Source organism: Gobio gobio (genome assembly GCF_949357685.1).
Source record: "Gobio gobio genome assembly, chromosome: 14".
NCBI classification, from domain to species: domain Eukaryota; kingdom Metazoa; phylum Chordata; class Actinopteri; order Cypriniformes; family Gobionidae; genus Gobio; species Gobio gobio.
In genome coordinates this window covers 18,069,109-18,086,865 of record NC_137107.1, presented here as the reverse complement: position 1 = coordinate 18,086,865, position 17,757 = coordinate 18,069,109, and the positions used below count along the sequence as shown (strand labels likewise).

Sequence of the window (17,757 nt, the reverse complement as noted above, 5' to 3'; positions counted from 1 at the left end):
CTTTTTTTTAAAGTCATTGCTTCCCAGACGGCAACATAGTGTTGGCCCAGATCTGGCCCACATCTGGTACATGTGGATTCAATGCGTACCAGATGTGGGCCAGATCTGGGCCAACATTATGTTGCTGTCTGGGTTATTAGTAAAATGGTTGAAGTGGATCATCGAAGGTCAGCAGCGAAGACATTGGTTAAAAGTGAGATTTAAACACATTAAGTATATTTGTGCAATTAAATGATAGTAAATAGAAAAAGTAACTCAGATATTTTGTTGTAAATTGAAAAGTAATGTGTTACTTTACTAGTTAAGTAAAAAGTAATCTGATTACGTAACTCAAGTTACTTGTAATGCATTACCCCCAACACTGTAACAACATGGCGGATATCACTTTGGAATTTCATTCATACTACACACATTCATACTATATAGAACATAGCTTTATAACGGTCGTACGTTAATATTCAAATGTAGTACCCACGGTATATGATTTTGGATGTTGCGAAACTTCCATACATGTTAACCGCCTGTCACCTGTTAAAATATTTTTTATCATTAAAGGGAAATGTTTTTGCAATATTATTGTTATTTTTTTAACGTATTGGCATATTTTGTTGGCTCTTGCCAGGGGGACTCTGGAGGTCCGCTGATGTGTGAAGAGGCTGGCCATTGGGTTCTTGTGGGGGCGACATCTTTCGGTATCGGCTGTGGACGACCCCAGCGGCCTGGAGCATATGCTCGCGTCAGTCAGTTTGTTGACTGGGTAGTAGAGAACCGACGGCTCTATTCAGACTGGAAGGGGTTATACGAATATAGTGATGTTATGTCTTAAATCGATAGTTTTCTTGATTTCCATGGGCTTCTGGACATTGTGCACTGTATTGTCATTGCTATAAAATGTAAATGAGAATAATGAAGGAATATATATTTGCTAGTAACCAGTCAGTAATATTCAGCCAACCCAAATGTGATATTATAAATAGCTTTGAAATATAAATAACAACTGTAATGTTAATTTGGGATTCAATTGTGTTTTGAAGTTTAATTATTTATTGAAATATTATTAATGTATTTTGCAGCAGTTGTTTTACAGTGTATCTTAAATAAAGACTTTATTTCTTGTAATGTTTTGTAAAGCTTTTTCATTTGCTCTGAGTGAAATACAAAATTATGAAAAAAGTCAGGTGAATAAAGTTAGAAATGTGCTGCTTCATCTAAGAAGTAAATGTTCACCTATAAAATACAATTTAATAATAAAAAAAAAATAGGCCAATGTCATTTTATTACAGTATATGATTTTGCATGAAGCACTATTAAAATGAACTGCATTGACTACATTATATACTTCCATTCTCATAAGATCCGGAACTCTTGAATAGTTTTTGAAACTCGCCGGATTTATTATCGAGGCGCACCGCCACTCAAGCGCCACACTCAAAAGCCACCCTATTTTCTACCTTAATGCAACAAGTCCGGGTCTATAAAACAAGGAAATGCAAAAAACGTCCGTACTAACCATGACAATACATTCTTAGCAGCTTAGTAGGGAACTTTAGCTGTAATTCAGTCCCTTTTTAAGTCCCGCTTGCTCAGCGACAGGAACAGCAGATAAAATGATCCCTCATATAAACATTAGAAACGCTTTTGCGGTTGTGCCAAATGCTGCCTTCGCCCTGGTCATTACTACAGCTTTAAATGTAGGCTTTTGCCAAAGTATTGATATTAATCCGGGTAAATGTCTCGTGTGGGGTCCTGGACTGAATCCTGATGTTGTGCTTCCTGTCAGGTACTTCTTCATTCAGACGGTCGATTCACAAGGAGAAAACATCACTGTCTCTCCTGGTAAGAATGCAAATATATAATCAACAAAGTAATCTAATTTCTGTGATTTAATTACTTTTCCATTAAAAAAAAGTTATAAGTAAGGGATTACTCTTATTTTTCTGTAATTTAATTAGTTACTTCTGGTGTAATTGCATTAAATAATGTATAGACTGTTCTAATTATATAGGACATTGGATTTAACATCAACATTTAATGTTAAATTTTTATATATTTTTTTCAATGTAACCTCCCTTTACACACTTTGGTCAGTTCAAGAATAATTTATGCTGTTAACTGAAAGTCTTAAAAGAGCAGTTTCCTTGTATTGTTCAGCTTGTCGAGGTTGCTATTTAGAAAGTAATAAGTAATGCAATTCATTTTAGAGGGAGTAATTAGTACAGTAATCTAATTAAACTGATAAAGAGCTAGTTTAGTATTAGTACGTAGCTAGTAATTAATTACTTTTCTAGAGTTACCCAACACTGATCATATATAAAAATATCTCTTGGAAATGAGATGGATCATATCAAGGGAGCTATCCAAAACAAAGTCACAATATGTAGTATTTTTGGATTAAAATATCCAAAAACCACTAGAACAATGTTATATATTTTGTTGATTTGTGTACGTACATTATCCCAAAATGTTTCCAAGAATGTTTAAATCCAGAGAAATAAGCAATTTTAACCAGGACACGGACCATGTCCATGCATCGCCTATCATTGACATCATACCCGCGTTACCCTTGATTTCCGTTTTATTAGACAGGTGAGCAACTGTTCGGATACATTTATCGGCAGAAAATGAATCATTGTTATATAACTCAACACGGTTGGTCTTATTGTTTAAATCTCTTTCTTGATTTACCTCGTGGTAAATCAAGAAAAAGAGATTTAAACAATAAGACCTGCCTAATATCAATCTAGCTTATTGCAGTGTGCAACAAGTATGCATGAACAGAACCCCACATATGCATGAACAGAAGAAGCGGAAGCGTTTGTCTGCGGCATAATAAAAGCTCTGCAAAATCCAGGCGTCATCAAGCTATGCCTTTGTTTTGAATAAGCGACCTCTAGTGGCGAAACATTACATATGGCGGCTTTAAAGTTTTGTGACATTTCTAATGTTTGAATGTACACTGAAAAAAGTATATGATAAATTAGTTATTACATGTTTTTACCTTGCTTTAATTCAACAAAATAAAGTCAAGCAATTTTCATCTTTTTTTTTATTACAAGATTCAACTAATTTAAGTCGAAAAGTCCAAATTTAAGTTCAACCCTCTGTTGCTCTTCGTTTAGGACACCTACAAATTTAACTACCTCCACCCCAGTAAAACCAATGCAATTTATTTTTCTTTTTAATTTTGTATTTTGAGATGATTTGATGGGATTTTTTAATATTTATACAATTATTATGGTCTATTTTTGCCATTGAAAATTATACAAAAATTGTTTAGTAATTTTTTTTTTTTTTATTGCAGTATTTCAGGTTAAAATAGAGACTAGGCCTTCAAAATATAGTTTTTTTGAAGGCAGATTAGCGCCCTCTTTTGGAATTATTTAAGAAATCATGCAACGGGTGTAATCACTAGAGGTCTCTATGGAGAGGCTTGAGAATTCCCTAGTTCTGTTTTGAACACATTTAATGATTTTTTTTGATGGATTTGAATATATATTTAAAAAATCTCAAAGACTATTTATTATAAAGTTTTAGATATTTTTTTTGTTAGAAATATAGATTTTTGTGTTTTTGCAGATTTCCCATTCATTTCCAATGGTGTCATTTTTGACGGAAGAGCACAAGTGGGAGTATTTTTTTTACGACCACTTAGCATGCTTGAATCATGCCCTCAATTTTTTTGTGTGTTAACATACCTAATGCTAGAAAAGTCACCAAGTTTCATATTTTTCAGATGAAACTGTTATTTAAAAAAATTCCAAATGTGGTTCATAGGCTCAGTTTTTCATAGGTGTGTGTGTATAAGTGTGCGTTGCGTGTGTGTGTGAGTGGATGTGTCAATATCACACTCTTGATGTTTTAGAGTGTCACCCCTTTACTGCTGTGTACTTTTTTTCAGCATTGTGGCTGATTTGTAGATTGTACAAACAAATATTCTGTGAATTTTTGTGTTTTTGCCGATTTCCCATTCATTTCCTATGGTCGGTCATTTATGACCGTGCTACGGTGGCCGAGACAGCTCAACGTGCTGCAAATGAAGAAAACACATGCAAATAGAAAAAACATCTTCTTTAGTTTGACAACACATGTGCTGCAAAAGTTCACAACACATGCAAATACAAAAACGTGCTGCAAAAAGTTCACAACACATGCAAATAGAGAAACGCGTTGCAAAAGTTCACAACACATGCAAATAGAGAAACACTGCAGATAGGCCTACTCACAACATGCAAATAGAGAAACGCGTTGCAAAATTCACAACACATGCAAATAGAGAAACGCTGCAAATAGGCCTACTCACAACACATGCAAATAGAGAAACGCGCAGCAAGAAGTCCACAACACATGCAAATACGCGGTGCAACACATTCCAGGTCCGGCGAACTGGCCCTTTCTGCAATGATCTGAATGATGATGATGATGATGATGATTAGGCTACTTTTAGAGTTAAATTAATGTTTTAATTTGCACTACAATAATTTATAGTGCATCACATAACTGACGCGCTGTAATAAGACTAGCTAACTCCTCATTAAAAAAAAAAACTTGTATAACACCTATCTGTTCTAATTTCTTTTAACTACGGGCCACAAGGGAAATATTAATACATTCAGGTTAAATAGTGTTATCAGAACAAGTTGAAGAAGAGCTTGCATCGCTGACTTAGTTTCACTTTCTGCAGTGAATAATTAATTGGGATTTGAGTCATACAATCAAGTAAATTATAAAAAAAAAAATATTTATTATTAATAATTTATTAATAATATTTTTTAACACAAAATAATACCCCAAATCGTTTGTCCTGGCGCCGGGACTGGCATACCAAAACGAAAGTGTTAAGGGAACACCAACAATTGACGAACATTAGTCTTCGGTGGGGTATGCACCTGAAAGGTGTTTGTTTGTTTATTTTAACATTCTGATCGTATGTGCATTATATGAGCAGGCCTATTTGCAGCTGCGTTTTTGTATTTGCATGTTGTGAAGTTTTGCAGCGCGTTTCTCTATTTGCATGTTTTGTGAACTTTCGCAGCGCGTTTCTCTATTTGAATGTGTTGTGGACTTTTTGCAGCGCGTTTCTCTATTTGCACGTGTTGTGAACTTTTGCAGCGCGTTTCTCTATTTGAATGTGTTGTGGACTTTTTGCAGCGCGTTTCTCTATTTGCACGTGTTGTGAACTTTTGCAGCGCGTTTCTCTATTTGCACGTGTTGTGAACTTTTGCAGCGCGTTTCTCTATTTGCACGTGTTGTGAACTTTTGCAGCGTTTCTCTATTTGCACGTGTTGTGAACTTTTGCAGCGCGTTTCTCTATTTGCACGTGTTGTGAACTTTTGCAGCGCATGTGCTGTAAAACTGATGAAGATATTTTCTTTATTTGCTGGTGTTTTTTCTATTTGCATGTGTTTTCTTCATTTGCAGCACGTTGAGCTCTCTCGGCCACCGTACCGAAGACAATGAACGTTTTTTTTTTGTTATACGACCAATTAGCATGCTCGAATCATGACCCCAATTTTTTTGCGTGTTTACATACCTAATGCAAGAAAAGTCACCAAAACAGTCACATTTCATTAATAATTTATTAATAATATTTTTTAACACAAAATAATACCCCAAATCGTTTGTCCTGGCGCCGGGACTGGCATACCAAAACGAAAGTGTTAAGGGAACACCAACAATTGACGAACATTAGTCTTCGGTGGGGTATGCACCTGAAAGGTGTTTGTTTGTTTATTTTAACATTCTGATCGTATGTGCATTATATGAGCAGGCCTATTTGCAGCTGCGTTTTTGTATTTGCATGTTGTGAAGTTTTGCAGCGCGTTTCTCTATTTGCATGTTTTGTGAACTTTCGCAGCGCGTTTCTCTATTTGAATGTGTTGTGGACTTTTTGCAGCGCGTTTCTCTATTTGCACGTGTTGTGAACTTTTGCAGCGCGTTTCTCTATTTGAATGTGTTGTGGACTTTTTGCAGCGCGTTTCTCTATTTGCACGTGTTGTGAACTTTTGCAGCGCGTTTCTCTATTTGCACGTGTTGTGAACTTTTGCAGCGTTTCTCTATTTGCACGTGTTGTGAACTTTTGCAGCGCGTTTCTCTATTTGCACGTGTTGTGAACTTTTGCAGCGCATGTGCTGTAAAACTGATGAAGATATTTTCTTTATTTGCTGGTGTTTTTTCTATTTGCATGTGTTTTCTTCATTTGCAGCACGTTGAGCTCTCTCGGCCACCGTACCGAAGACAATGAACGTTTTTTTTTTGTTATACGACCAATTAGCATGCTCGAATCATGACCCCAATTTTTTTGCGTGTTTACATACCTAATGCAAGAAAAGTCACCAAAACAGTCACATTTCAAAACAGAACATTTTCCGGTCAGAAATGACCGAAGAGCACCAGAGGGTTAATGTAATTTAAGTTGAAATGACTCAAACATCCAAGTTACATTTTACAGTGCATGTTCTACTGTTGTGTTTTACACTATATAATGTGATGGGGTTTGTATGTGTTTTGAATGGTTTTTATTATTATTAAGGATTTCCAGACTTGTAAGATTGCTGTTGCAGTAATGCACAATGTCCAGTGTTTACTAAAATATTAGTAATAATCAATGCAAATACATTTTGAGGTTTTTTTCCATGTAGATTGACGGAAAGCTACAGTATGTTTAGTTCAAACCTGTGCGTGTCATTTTCTTTTCTTGCTCACTTTATGCTTACTGTTTAATTTCTTTTTAGTTAAAGATTCTTTCAAAGTGGAGATATCCTCATTGGAAAAGGAGTATCTTCGTATCCATGTCCCAGCACCATTGGATCGGGGCGACGGCTCCCTGCTCGTCAGATACCGCCTCTATGGAAGTTCTTTGAAGGGTTTGAAGATTGAAGTTTTGTATCAAGACAAGCCAGTGGCAGAGTCACCATACACTCTTAGGGGTAAAGTTTTTCTGGACATTGATAGATGTGGTCCATAGGCTTAATTTTACCCAGCCAAACTTTATATTTTGCTTTCGCACTTGTAGTAAGATTACACATAATTACGATAGTTGTGTTGAATGTGCACTTATAGTGTACTTCAATCTATATAAAAAAAAACATATATATAATAGGCTACTTAAGTGTACTTAAAGAGTACACGTTAATGATTCTTTACACACTTAAGTACACTACTAAGTACACACTCACTTTGTAGTAATGTCAAATAAAAACATTTACTTTAAAATTAAAATTTTTGGTAAAAATTAAGGTGTCGTTGTTACAGTGTAATTATACAATTATGTACAGAGTAATATTAATTAACAACATGTACTTACTATAGGATTAGGATTTGGTTGAGGGTTAGTAGCATGTAGTTATGCATAATTTACTTATGCAGTTATTACTATGGTAAGTACATGTAACATATGTAACAAGGACACTGTAATATATTTACTTATATATTACACTGTAAGTTACACTGTTACTTATTACTGTAATAACATTTTTTCTTTTTTTTTGTCTGTTATAGAAGTACACTTATTTTGATGTGTTTAATAATATACTAAAGCACATGTAAAGTACTTGATTATGATTGTAACTGGAGTGTGTTAATATTACATTTAAAGTTAATATAGTTTAAATGTACTAAATTGCAACCTCATCCTTACAAATGTGCAAATACAAATATATTTAAATACATGAAATGTGAGTGTCAATATAAATTACAAAAGTATTTTATAAATAAATGCTTATGGCAAAGTACACTTTAACCATATTTCAAAGACAATAGAAGTAATGATGAAATTACATATAAAGATGTACTTAAATATAAATGTTAAATTATAAATGTTTTATAATATAATGCAATTACAATTAAAGGTGCAGTATGTAATATTTTTGAGGATCTATTGACAGATGCAATATAATATACATAACTATGTTTTCAGTGGTGTATAAAGACCTTACATAATGTACAGATATGTTTTTATTACCTTAGAATGAGGCATTTCTATCTACACACACCGCTGGTCCCCTTACAGTGAAGTCGCCCTAAACGGACAAACTGCTCTACAGAGCGCTAGCTACTCTCTGCTGTCTCAGACGACAACATCTTTATCTTGTGTCAGCCACTGTAGCTTCTCTATGTGTTTCGAAAGGGTTAGGGGTGAGCGGTTGCAATTCGTAACCTCACCGTTAGATGCCGCTAAAATTTACACAGTGCACCTTTAAGTGTCTAGGAACATTGCATTCAGTTCTCACTTAAGTATATTCTTTTAAAGTATATTATTTCCCTAAAAAGTATCCTCTAAAAGTATGCAAAAGTGTACATCTATTAGTATTATGTAAAGACAAACTCTTTTTCAAAAAATCTGCAATTCTTTAAACCGTTTTTCATAATATCCATAATAAAATCTTTTTAATTCCATCAGGTCCTGTTTATCATGAATACTGTGATTGTCCAGAGTCCGATGTGGCAGCGTGGCAGAGGGTTATGCAGTGCCCAGAGGAAGACCCCCAAATTCAAAAGGATTTCAGTTCATTCCCATCTATTGACCTTCAGCAGCTCTTGCAGGAGGTTCCAAAGCGCTTTGCAAAGCGAGGTGGACTCATTCACTATACCATCTTAAACAACCAGGTGCATCGGCGCTCGCTGGGCAAGTACACCGATTTCAAGATGTTCTCGGATGAGATACTGCTCTCCCTCGCCCGAAAAGTAAGCTATGGAGGTTGTTTCTTACCTTTGAGTCTAATTTTCAGAAAGAAAGTTCATGTCAAAAATTTTTGTCAGTGAAAATGCTGAGGGACTAGTACATTTGGAAAACCAATAGCCACAGGTTTTCTGGTGGACAAAAAAGTTTATGCTGTCAAAACCTGATTATCATTATGGTATAACGGTAACAAGTTTGTCCGTTTAGGGCTACTGTAGAAACTTGATGGCGCAAAATGGTGATTTCATTGTAAGGGGACCCGTGGTGTATGTAGATAGAAATGGCTCATTCTAAGGTAATAAAAACATAACGGTACATTAAGGTCTTTATACTCCACTGAAAACATAGTTACATGTAAAAAAAAAAACATGTATATTCTATTGCATTTCTGTCAATAGATCCTCATAAATATTACACACTGAACCTTTAAAGCTGTCATTTATGTTTGCATCTGACTGGAAGGGTTAAAATGATGGTGATTTTTGTCAGCTACCACTCGTTAGATCTAGCATTCTTCAAGCAGAAGCACAGAGATAAAGTAGTGCTGTAAGGTTACATTTATTTGATTGAATTATAACATTTATTTGAATTAATTAGCCTATTGAGAGAGAGAGAGAGAGAGAGAGAGAGCGAGCGCTGTTTGAATTACCTGCATCTATGTCGCGTCTCTCTACTAGCAACGAAGCTTTGAGTTTAATTACTTTAAAAACAGCAACATTAATACTATCTTGCTGAGTAATATAATGTTGCGATTGAGTAGTGAAGTTAATTTAATACTAAAAGTCACTGGCCAGCGTTGATGACAAGTTTCTGTGCTCCTGATTGTTTGTGTGTGCACGATCTCCGAGCACTTTGTGTGAGTGACGTGTGTGTGCGCGCTTCAGTGAAAACAGAGCGAGTGATGTGTCTGTGTGCTTCAGTGAAATCTGGTTTTATTGCACACCTTCCAACCAATCAGAATCGAGTATTCAGACAGACTATGGTATAATTAAACTTAATATATTTGAAATGTACTAAATTCTTAATATGTCCTCCTTTTGTTAATGTAACACATTTATCTGATTAGTGACCTAAAATAGTGCACTTTCTGAAGTAGTAATTGTTAAAAACTGATAATCTCTGTGTATATTTTCCAAAATCCAAAATAACTTTATTTCCAGATTTAAATTAGTTTTTGAGTCCCAAATTCTTTTTTATGGTGATTCATTGGACATATCATATCAACTATTTTATGGTTATATCTGTCCTGTCTCCACCAGGTGAAAATGCCTGATGTGGAATTTTATATTAACGTAGGAGACTGGCCAATGGAGAACAGGAAAGTGAGTGACAAACCTGGACCAGTGCCTATTATCTCATGGTGCGGCTCCACAGACACACGGGACATCATTCTTCCCACATATGACATCACACACTCATCCTTAGAGGCGATGAGAGGCGTAACAAATGACCTGCTGTCAGTCCAGGGGAACACAGGTGCTTCTTTGAATGTCAGCTCCTGCCAATGTCCAATATTTGCTTACTTTTCTTTCTCACCTCTCTGGATTTCTTTATTGGGTTTCCCAGGTCCTGTGTGGTCAGATAAAATGGATAAGGCGTTCTTCAGAGGCCGGGACAGTCGAGAAGAACGCTTGCGTTTGGTAACCATGTCCAAAGAAAATCCAGAGCTGATCGATGCGGGAATAACAGCCTTTTTTTTCTTTCGTGAACGGGAGAAGGAACTTGGAAAAGCACCATTGGTTGGTTTCTTTGAATTTTTTAAGGTAAGTAATGGGCTTCAGTAAACTGTGATATGCTTTTTCTCTGCTTAATAAATAATACAGATTAGGAATTGTGACATGCATGGCTCTACTCTTGGAAATATCTCTAGTACAAATACCAGGTGAATGTGGATGGAACAGTAGCGGCCTATAGGTTTCCTTACCTGATGCTGGGCAACAGCTTGGTCTTAAAACAGGATTCACCGTACTACGAACACTTCTACACACATCTGAAACCAGGTGTGCACTACATACCAGTGAAGAGGGACCTTTCTGACCTCGTCGAGAAGATTAAATGGGCTAAGGTACATAAGTGTCCTTAATGTTGGAGCACATTAGCTTTGTACAGTAACAGCATACATTTACATTTCACAATGACAAAATTGTAAAATAAAGACCCATATATTATATGCAAAACAAAAGAAGTTTAATGTACACATTGTTCAATGTACACAGAACAATGACACAGAGGCAGAGGGCGTAGCTAAAACAGGACAATCGGTGGTGAGAGATCTGCTTCAGCCTCACAGACTCTACTGCTACTACTACACTGTTTTTCAGGTAAGAATCTGCCAACTAAATAAATGCTGAAGAATTCATTGATAAATGTAAAGTGCCTCCTAATGCATTCAAAAACTACAGACAGCTTTTGCATTGCCTGGTCAGTTTTGACCCTTGAACTTTATAAAACGTAATATTTTTCAACTAAAACCGTATTGTATCTGATCAATAACTCCACAATAAAAGGGATAGTTCACCCAAAAATGAAAAATATCCCATAATTTATTCACCCTCAAGCCATCCTATGTGTATATGACATTCTTCATTCAGACAAATACAATCGGAGTTATATTAAAAAAATGTCCTGGCTCTTCCAAGCTTTATAATGAGTGAATGGCAGTCCATAAAAGTGCATCCATCAATTATAAAAGTACTCCACACGGCTCCGGGGGGTTAATAAAGACCTTATGAAGCGAACCAATGGGTTTGTGTAAGAAAAATATCCATATTTAACACGTTATAAATTTAAATATCTAGTCATCGTCAAGCCCACATCAAGATGTTGGGTCTGGGAACTCACCATTGGCAGGGCTCAATCCGAGGGGCGGGATAAACGGTTGTCTTTCAAATTCGCAATAGGATAGCGCTACAACCAACCAGAGCACCGAAGAAGGTGAAGCGGAGCTAGTTGATAGATTAAACTTTCGCCGTATCCGGTGGGCAAAACTCCGAACACATCTTCCTTTCTTAAGAATGACTTCAGTGCCGTTCTTTGTTCTTTTCTCAAAGAAAAGCTGAACTCGAAGTCTTCCAGAGTCGCGGTCAAATCCGATTCGAAAGGCCGCTGTTTGCCAGCTTCTTTGTTTACGAGTGCAACTCTGCCGTCATTATGTTTTGTCTATACACGATGTGATTGGCCTGACTAGAGTTTGGTTTTTCCAGCTCGCAAGCCAGCGGAGAGTTGCTAGACGACCGATCTATGGTGCGTCTTGATTTCTAGGCTACGTCGGGTCAGTTACACTTTCTTTGTAAGTTGAATAATAGAAGGTGGTCTGCCGGAAGCTAGATATTTTACTTCATAATGTGTTAAATATGTCCTGTTCCGGACTACTTTAATCCCTGCACATCAGTAATGTTTTTTTCTAAGGCACGTTTATAAAAGCTACTGAAATGTCCGAATTGAACTAAGCCCCATCTGTGAAACCAGGCCCCAGTCTAAGATCAAAGCAGGTGGAGTTTGCAGGTTTTTCGAGTTGCCCGGTTTTCACCGTTTTCCACTACTACCTGTCATGGGGAAGATGACATGAGCTAGGAAAAGTCCTCAACAAACTATAAGTATGTGCCAGGCTACGGCCTTGTCTTTCCATTCTTCAAAGATCTTTTGACTCAAACTGGTTCTCTCTCACCAAGATTACTTCAGCAAAGGTCAACTAAACCCTCAACAAATTGGATCAGGACACTTTTATTCAAATGGGTGAGACATGCAAGTATCAAACATAGTCATTAGTTGATACATTAAGGCCTGTTTTCACAGACAGGGTTTATATTAAGCCAGGATTAGGCCTTAGTTCAATTAGGGGATTTAAGTGGCTTTTATAAACATGCCTTAGAAAAAAACATTGCATGTGTGCATTTTGAGACAAAACAATGGCACGAACACATTTTTAGATATATCAGTGCAGGTTGTTTTCAATTAATAATATATCATAAAAATATAAAGTAAATAAGTATTGTGATACGTATCCCAAAAAGTATTGCTATACCACGATACTCAATATGTTGCCCCACCGTGAGTCATTTATCCCTGTTGCACCTACACAAAATTAGAGGGTTCTCCCACCTGCCAAATCCCACTTTAACCACTGCTGATGTGCATCTTGAGACAAAACAATGGCACTGACATATTTAAAGATATGCAAGTTGCTTTCAGTTAAAACAGCTCAAACATGCATTTTAGTCTGGGACTAGCTTAAAGGAACACAGCGACTTTTTGGGACTTTATCTTATTCACCATATCCCGTGCCATAACTCTGTCTGACGCACCCACCACTAGCCTAGCTTAGCACAAAGACTGGAGGTAAATGGCTCCAGCTAGCCTGCTCAATAAGTGACAAAATAAAGCCAACATTTTCCTATTTACATGTTTTGATGTGTATAGTTACATCGTGTACTAAGACCAACAGAAAATGAAAAGTTGCATTTTTCTTGGCCGATATGGTTAGGAACTATTCTCTCATTCCTGCGTAGTAATCAAGGAACTTTTTGCCGTACAATGGGCGCAGCGGCGCAAATTGCGCAATGATATTACGCAGCACCTGAAAATAGTCCCCAGCACGCTCCCTGTGCAAGCAGGTTGTCACGTTGGTTATGTTGACGGAAGTTAGCCTATTTTCAGGTGCTGCGTAATATCATTGCGCCGCTGCACTCATGGTACGCCAGCAAAGTTCCTTGATTATTACGCAGGAATGAGAGAATAGTTCCTAGCCATATCGGTCTAGAAAATCGAAACTTTTCATTTTACGTCGGTCTTAGTACACGATGTAACTATACACATCACAACATGTAAATAGGAAAATGTAGTGTTATTTTGTCACTTATTGAGCAGTAGGCTAGCTGGAGCCGTTTACCTCCAGTCTTTGTGCTAAGCTAGGCTAGCGGTGGGTGCGTCAGACAGAGTTATGGCACGCACGGAGATGAGAATGGTATGTATGGACTTATCTAACTCTGGGGGATACAGTGAATACGAAAAAGTCCCAAAAAGTCGGATAATTGGGTGTTGATGGAGAAACTATTAAAGATTCGTATAATACTAATTGCATAGGAACAACATATAATGTATTATCGATAGCAAACATGGTATATACATGTGATCTTGATTAACTATGTAAGGCTAAAACATTCAATTAAAGAGTTTAGTAATACATAGGCAAAAGAATATAAAAGAACATGATTACATATTGGATACATGATTAGACATGGATACATTTATTTGTTTCAAAGTGAATTTAGACCAGTTGTAAACCATTGTAAACCGTTCTTATTTTGATGATTTGTATTTCTTACCACAGTAACTCAACTTGTTGGGTGAGGGGTAATATGGATTATTTGTTAAATGTAACAAATAATTATGTGTCTGATCTATTTCAGTCACTTCACCAATAATGCACTTCTGTTTTGGGTGCCAGTCGATTCGTTTGTATGTGAGCAGTAATGCAAAAATCCAAAAGCTTGATCTGTAGTTTTAACGAAATCCATGGAGCTGTCATCGGGGAGACTTTTCTGGGTACAGCTAACATGGAAAAAGTAGTAAATTGAATCAGTTTGTGTGCCCTGTCCTTTTACAGACCTACGCAAATCGTCAGAGCACTCAGCCTTTAGTCCATCCTGAGATGGAAATGGTGCCTCAGCCGTCTGATCACACTGCGCTGTGTAACTGTGAGAGGAGATCAGAGGGTCAGAGACTTCAGCAGAAGGACGAGCTCTGACAAAGTTCCACCAAAGATTAACTGATAAAAGTACTCCATCTGAAACAAGTGTCTAAAACCATTCAAACAATGCACAAAACCATTCAAATAGTGACACTGAATCCGAGTGGTTTGTGGTTGTATTGTATACATATAAAGGAATGATACACTTTTGAAGGATGAACGAAGGCTAACTTGAGTTTTGCTAGGAGTGAAATGTTTAACAATTTGTTTATCTGACTGCAGATAACTATTGATGTACCTGTGCATTAAGCTATTAATCTCGCTTTGTTTTAAATTATTTTATTTCCTCACTTTTTCTGCCTTTATTTTACATTTTGCATTTCATTACAGAACTATGTAACGTTTGATTAAGGTTGCATTAAAGGTTGATAATCAACCCCCTCACTCCCCTTGTTTGTCCAGACTAGGATTACTTTTCTTACTAGGATTACTTATCAGTATTGAAAGCAGGGTTGATAAACATTATCATATCAACGCATCGTGTTGATCAAACATTGTATTGTGACGGCTCAGAATGAATGGCTGAACTGCTCTTTTGGTGACATAAGTGTCAGTTTGACTATGACGTGGAGTTTGTGTCTCGGACCTCATCAAAAAATATTTGCCTTCCTATTCTTGAGTGTAAATCATGCTTGCCTTAAACTTGTACACATTCCATTGTTTCCAAAGTTCATTTGTGCCAAACTGCTATTTTCTGTGGTAATATAGGTGACAGTGGACTGTCATTTGTCAACTCAAGGATTTTTTCAAATGAAACTATTGTTTCATAATAAACTGTCTTTAATCATAGTTAAGAACTCTGTGTACTGTTTTCATTGTGTTTTGACATTTTTCTATGTAATCATTTATGTCAAATTGATTGAAGGATTTTGAAGGGTACAACTGATGGACACTCCATGAGTCTTTGTGTACACAAGTGTGCGACAATAGCTCCTCCTTAATTGGCTGGGCAAGATGAAGTCCAGAAGTCCATTCCAGTGAACAGTTTTTTGCCTCCTACACCCTTCATCCATTGGAAGCTCTCACTCTGGAGGGTAAACCCTTTGAAGTGATTAGGGCAGATGAGCCCTTCAGAGCTCTGTTCTTGTTGCATTTACACAGCTTTAACCAGCAGATGTCCTCAGCATGCTTTGTTTCGAGTGAATCTAGCTAGTGTTATCGATCTAATCTAACAGTGAATTTAGCTGACATAATCAATATAACATTAGTGGAATAAAAACAGCATTGGTCTTTTTCACTGAAGCAAGACCTCAGCGCGTACCTGAGGTAATATGATTTTATGTTACACTGTTTGCTAGGCTGGCATAAAGATCTCATCTCCATTCATACCTAATTCTCACCATTCATGACCAAGTGTTTTCCATGTATAGCTACAGTGCATCCAGAAAGTATTCACAGCGCTTCACTTTTTCCACATTTTGTTATGTTACAGCCTTGTTGCAAAATGGATTAAATTAATCATTTTCCCCAAAATTCTACAAACAATACCCCATAATGAAAACGTGAGAATTTTGTTTGAAATCTTTTCAAATTTATAAAAAATGAAAAAAATAAATAAATCACATGTACATACTGTAAGTATTCACAGCCTTTGCTCAATACTTTGTTGAAGCACCTTTGGCACCAATTACAGCTTCAAGTCTTTTTGAGTATGATGCTACAAGCTTGGCACACCTATTTTTGGGCAGTTTCTCCCATTCTTCTTTGCAGGACCTCTCAAGCTCCATCAGGTTGGATGTCATTACACAGCCATTTTCAGATCTCTCCAGAGATGTTCAATGGGGTTCAAGTCGTTGTCCTGTTGGAAGATGAACCTTCGCCCCAGTCTGAGGTCCTGAGCACTCTGGAGCAGGTTTTCATCAAGGATGTCTCTGTACATTGCTGCATTCATCTCTCCCTCAATCCTGACTAGTCTCCCAGTTCCTGCCGCTGAAAAACACCCCCACAGCATGATGCTGCCACCACCATGCTTCACTGTAGGGATGGTATTGGCCAGGTGATGAACAGTGCCTGGTTTCCTCTAGACGTGACACTTGCCATTCAGGCCAAAGAGTTAAATCTTTGTTTCATCAGACCAGAGAATTTAGTTTCTCATGGTCTGAGAGTCCTTCAAGTGCCTTTTGACAAACTCCAGGCTGGCTTGTCATGTGCCTTTTACTTTTACATGTGCTTCTGTCTGGCCACTCTACCATACAGGCCTTATTGGTGGAGTGCCTCAGAGATGGTTGTTCTTCTGAAAGGTTCTCCTCTCTCCACAGAGAAACACTGGAGCTCTGTCAAAGCGACCATCAGGTTCTTGGTCACCTCCCTGACTAAGGCCCTTCCCCCCCGATCGCTCAGTTTGACCAGGTGGCCAGCTCTAGGAAGAGTACTGGTGGTTCCAAACTTCTTCCATTTATGGACGATAGAGGCCACTGTGCTCATTGGGACCTTCAATGCTGCGGATATTTTTCTGTACCCTTCCCCAGATCTGTGACTTGATACAATCCTGTCTCGGAGGTCTACAGACAATTCCTTGGACTTCATGGCTTAGTTTGTGCCCTGACATGCACTGTTAACTGTGCACATAGACAGGTGTGTGTCTTTCCAAATCATGTCCAATAAACTGAATTAATTGCTTATAATTGTTGTAGAAACATCTCATGGATGATCAGTGGAAACGGGATGAGCCTGAGCTAAATTTTGAGTGTCATGGCAAAGGTTGTGAATACTTATGTGATTTTTATTTTATTTTTCATATATATATATATACATTTGCAAAGTTTAAATAAATTTTTTTTTCATGTTGTCATTATGGGGTATTGTTTGTAGAATTTTGAGGAAAATAATGAATTTAATCCATTTTGAAATTACAAAATGTGGAAAAAGTGAAGCGCTGTGAATACTTTCTGGATGAATCTGTTGGTGCTCTACAGCGGTTAATTAACAGAACTGCAAGCGTCTTGCGGAAGAACATTGTAGCCGGAGCTACTTCTCTCTGTTTCTGTCTATGAAGAGTCACCAGGTACTGTGCTACTCTGCAGTGGTGCTGACCTGTACCAGTCTAAAATAGTCCGAATTTAAACACTTATAGGTGTACTGTAGTGATTCATGATAAGACAAAAACAGGGTTTGGAAAATGGATTCATACTCGCTCGTTATATACATTATAAAGAACGGACTGCAGCTTAAAGTATCCTTGAAAAGAAGGTTTGTTAAACAGTGGTGGGTTTTTCTGGACCCCAGCTATTGAAGAATTAATTCACTTTAAAATAAAAAAAATCACCCCATCATTTACTCACCCTCAAGCCATCCTGTGTATATATGACGTTCTTCTTTCTGATTAACACAA

At 37.1% G+C, this 17,757-nt stretch overlaps 2 protein-coding genes across 5 annotated transcripts in view; both read left to right on the top strand.

The window, feature by feature from the left end:
- tmprss15 (transmembrane serine protease 15) overlaps positions 1 to 1,117 on the top strand; it is a 30,117-nt gene extending 29,000 nt beyond the window's left edge. For all 3 annotated transcript variants that reach the window (XR_013817936.1, XM_079835343.1, XM_079835342.1), the window contains exon 24: positions 623 to 1,117. Coding sequence is in view for 2 of the 3 variants with exons in the window: in XM_079835343.1 (XP_079691469.1) it covers positions 623 to 826 (204 nt within the window). In the remaining variant the exon portion in view is untranslated. The remainder of the gene's footprint in view (positions 1 to 622) is intronic.
- Positions 1,118 to 1,378: 261 nt separating this feature from the next.
- On the top strand, positions 1,379 to 15,218 carry poglut3 (protein O-glucosyltransferase 3). Of its 2 annotated transcripts, XM_079835347.1 has the most exons (9): positions 1,379 to 1,691; positions 1,781 to 1,836; positions 6,732 to 6,926; positions 8,399 to 8,682; positions 9,937 to 10,153; positions 10,244 to 10,440; positions 10,548 to 10,742; positions 10,894 to 10,998; positions 14,283 to 15,218. In XM_079835347.1, coding segments are annotated over exons 1-9 (1,392 nt in total). In that variant the 5' UTR covers positions 1,379 to 1,689; the 3' UTR covers positions 14,424 to 15,218. The 2 variants fall into 2 exon arrangements, with proteins under 2 accessions (XP_079691473.1, XP_079691472.1); XM_079835346.1 differs by having other exon boundaries at positions 1,379 to 1,836.
- Positions 15,219 to 17,757: the final 2,539 nt, after the last annotated feature.

Coding starts and splice junctions, on each gene's coding strand:
- poglut3 (XM_079835346.1), top strand. CDS start 1,608: ATGATCCCTCATATAAACATTAGAAACGCTTTTGCGGTTGTGCCAAAT. Junction 1,837..6,731: donor AAACATCACTGTCTCTCCTG/GTAAGAATGCAA, acceptor ATTTCTTTTTAG/TTAAAGATTCTTTCAAAGTG. Junction 6,927..8,398: donor GTCACCATACACTCTTAGGG/GTAAAGTTTTTC, acceptor TAATTCCATCAG/GTCCTGTTTATCATGAATAC.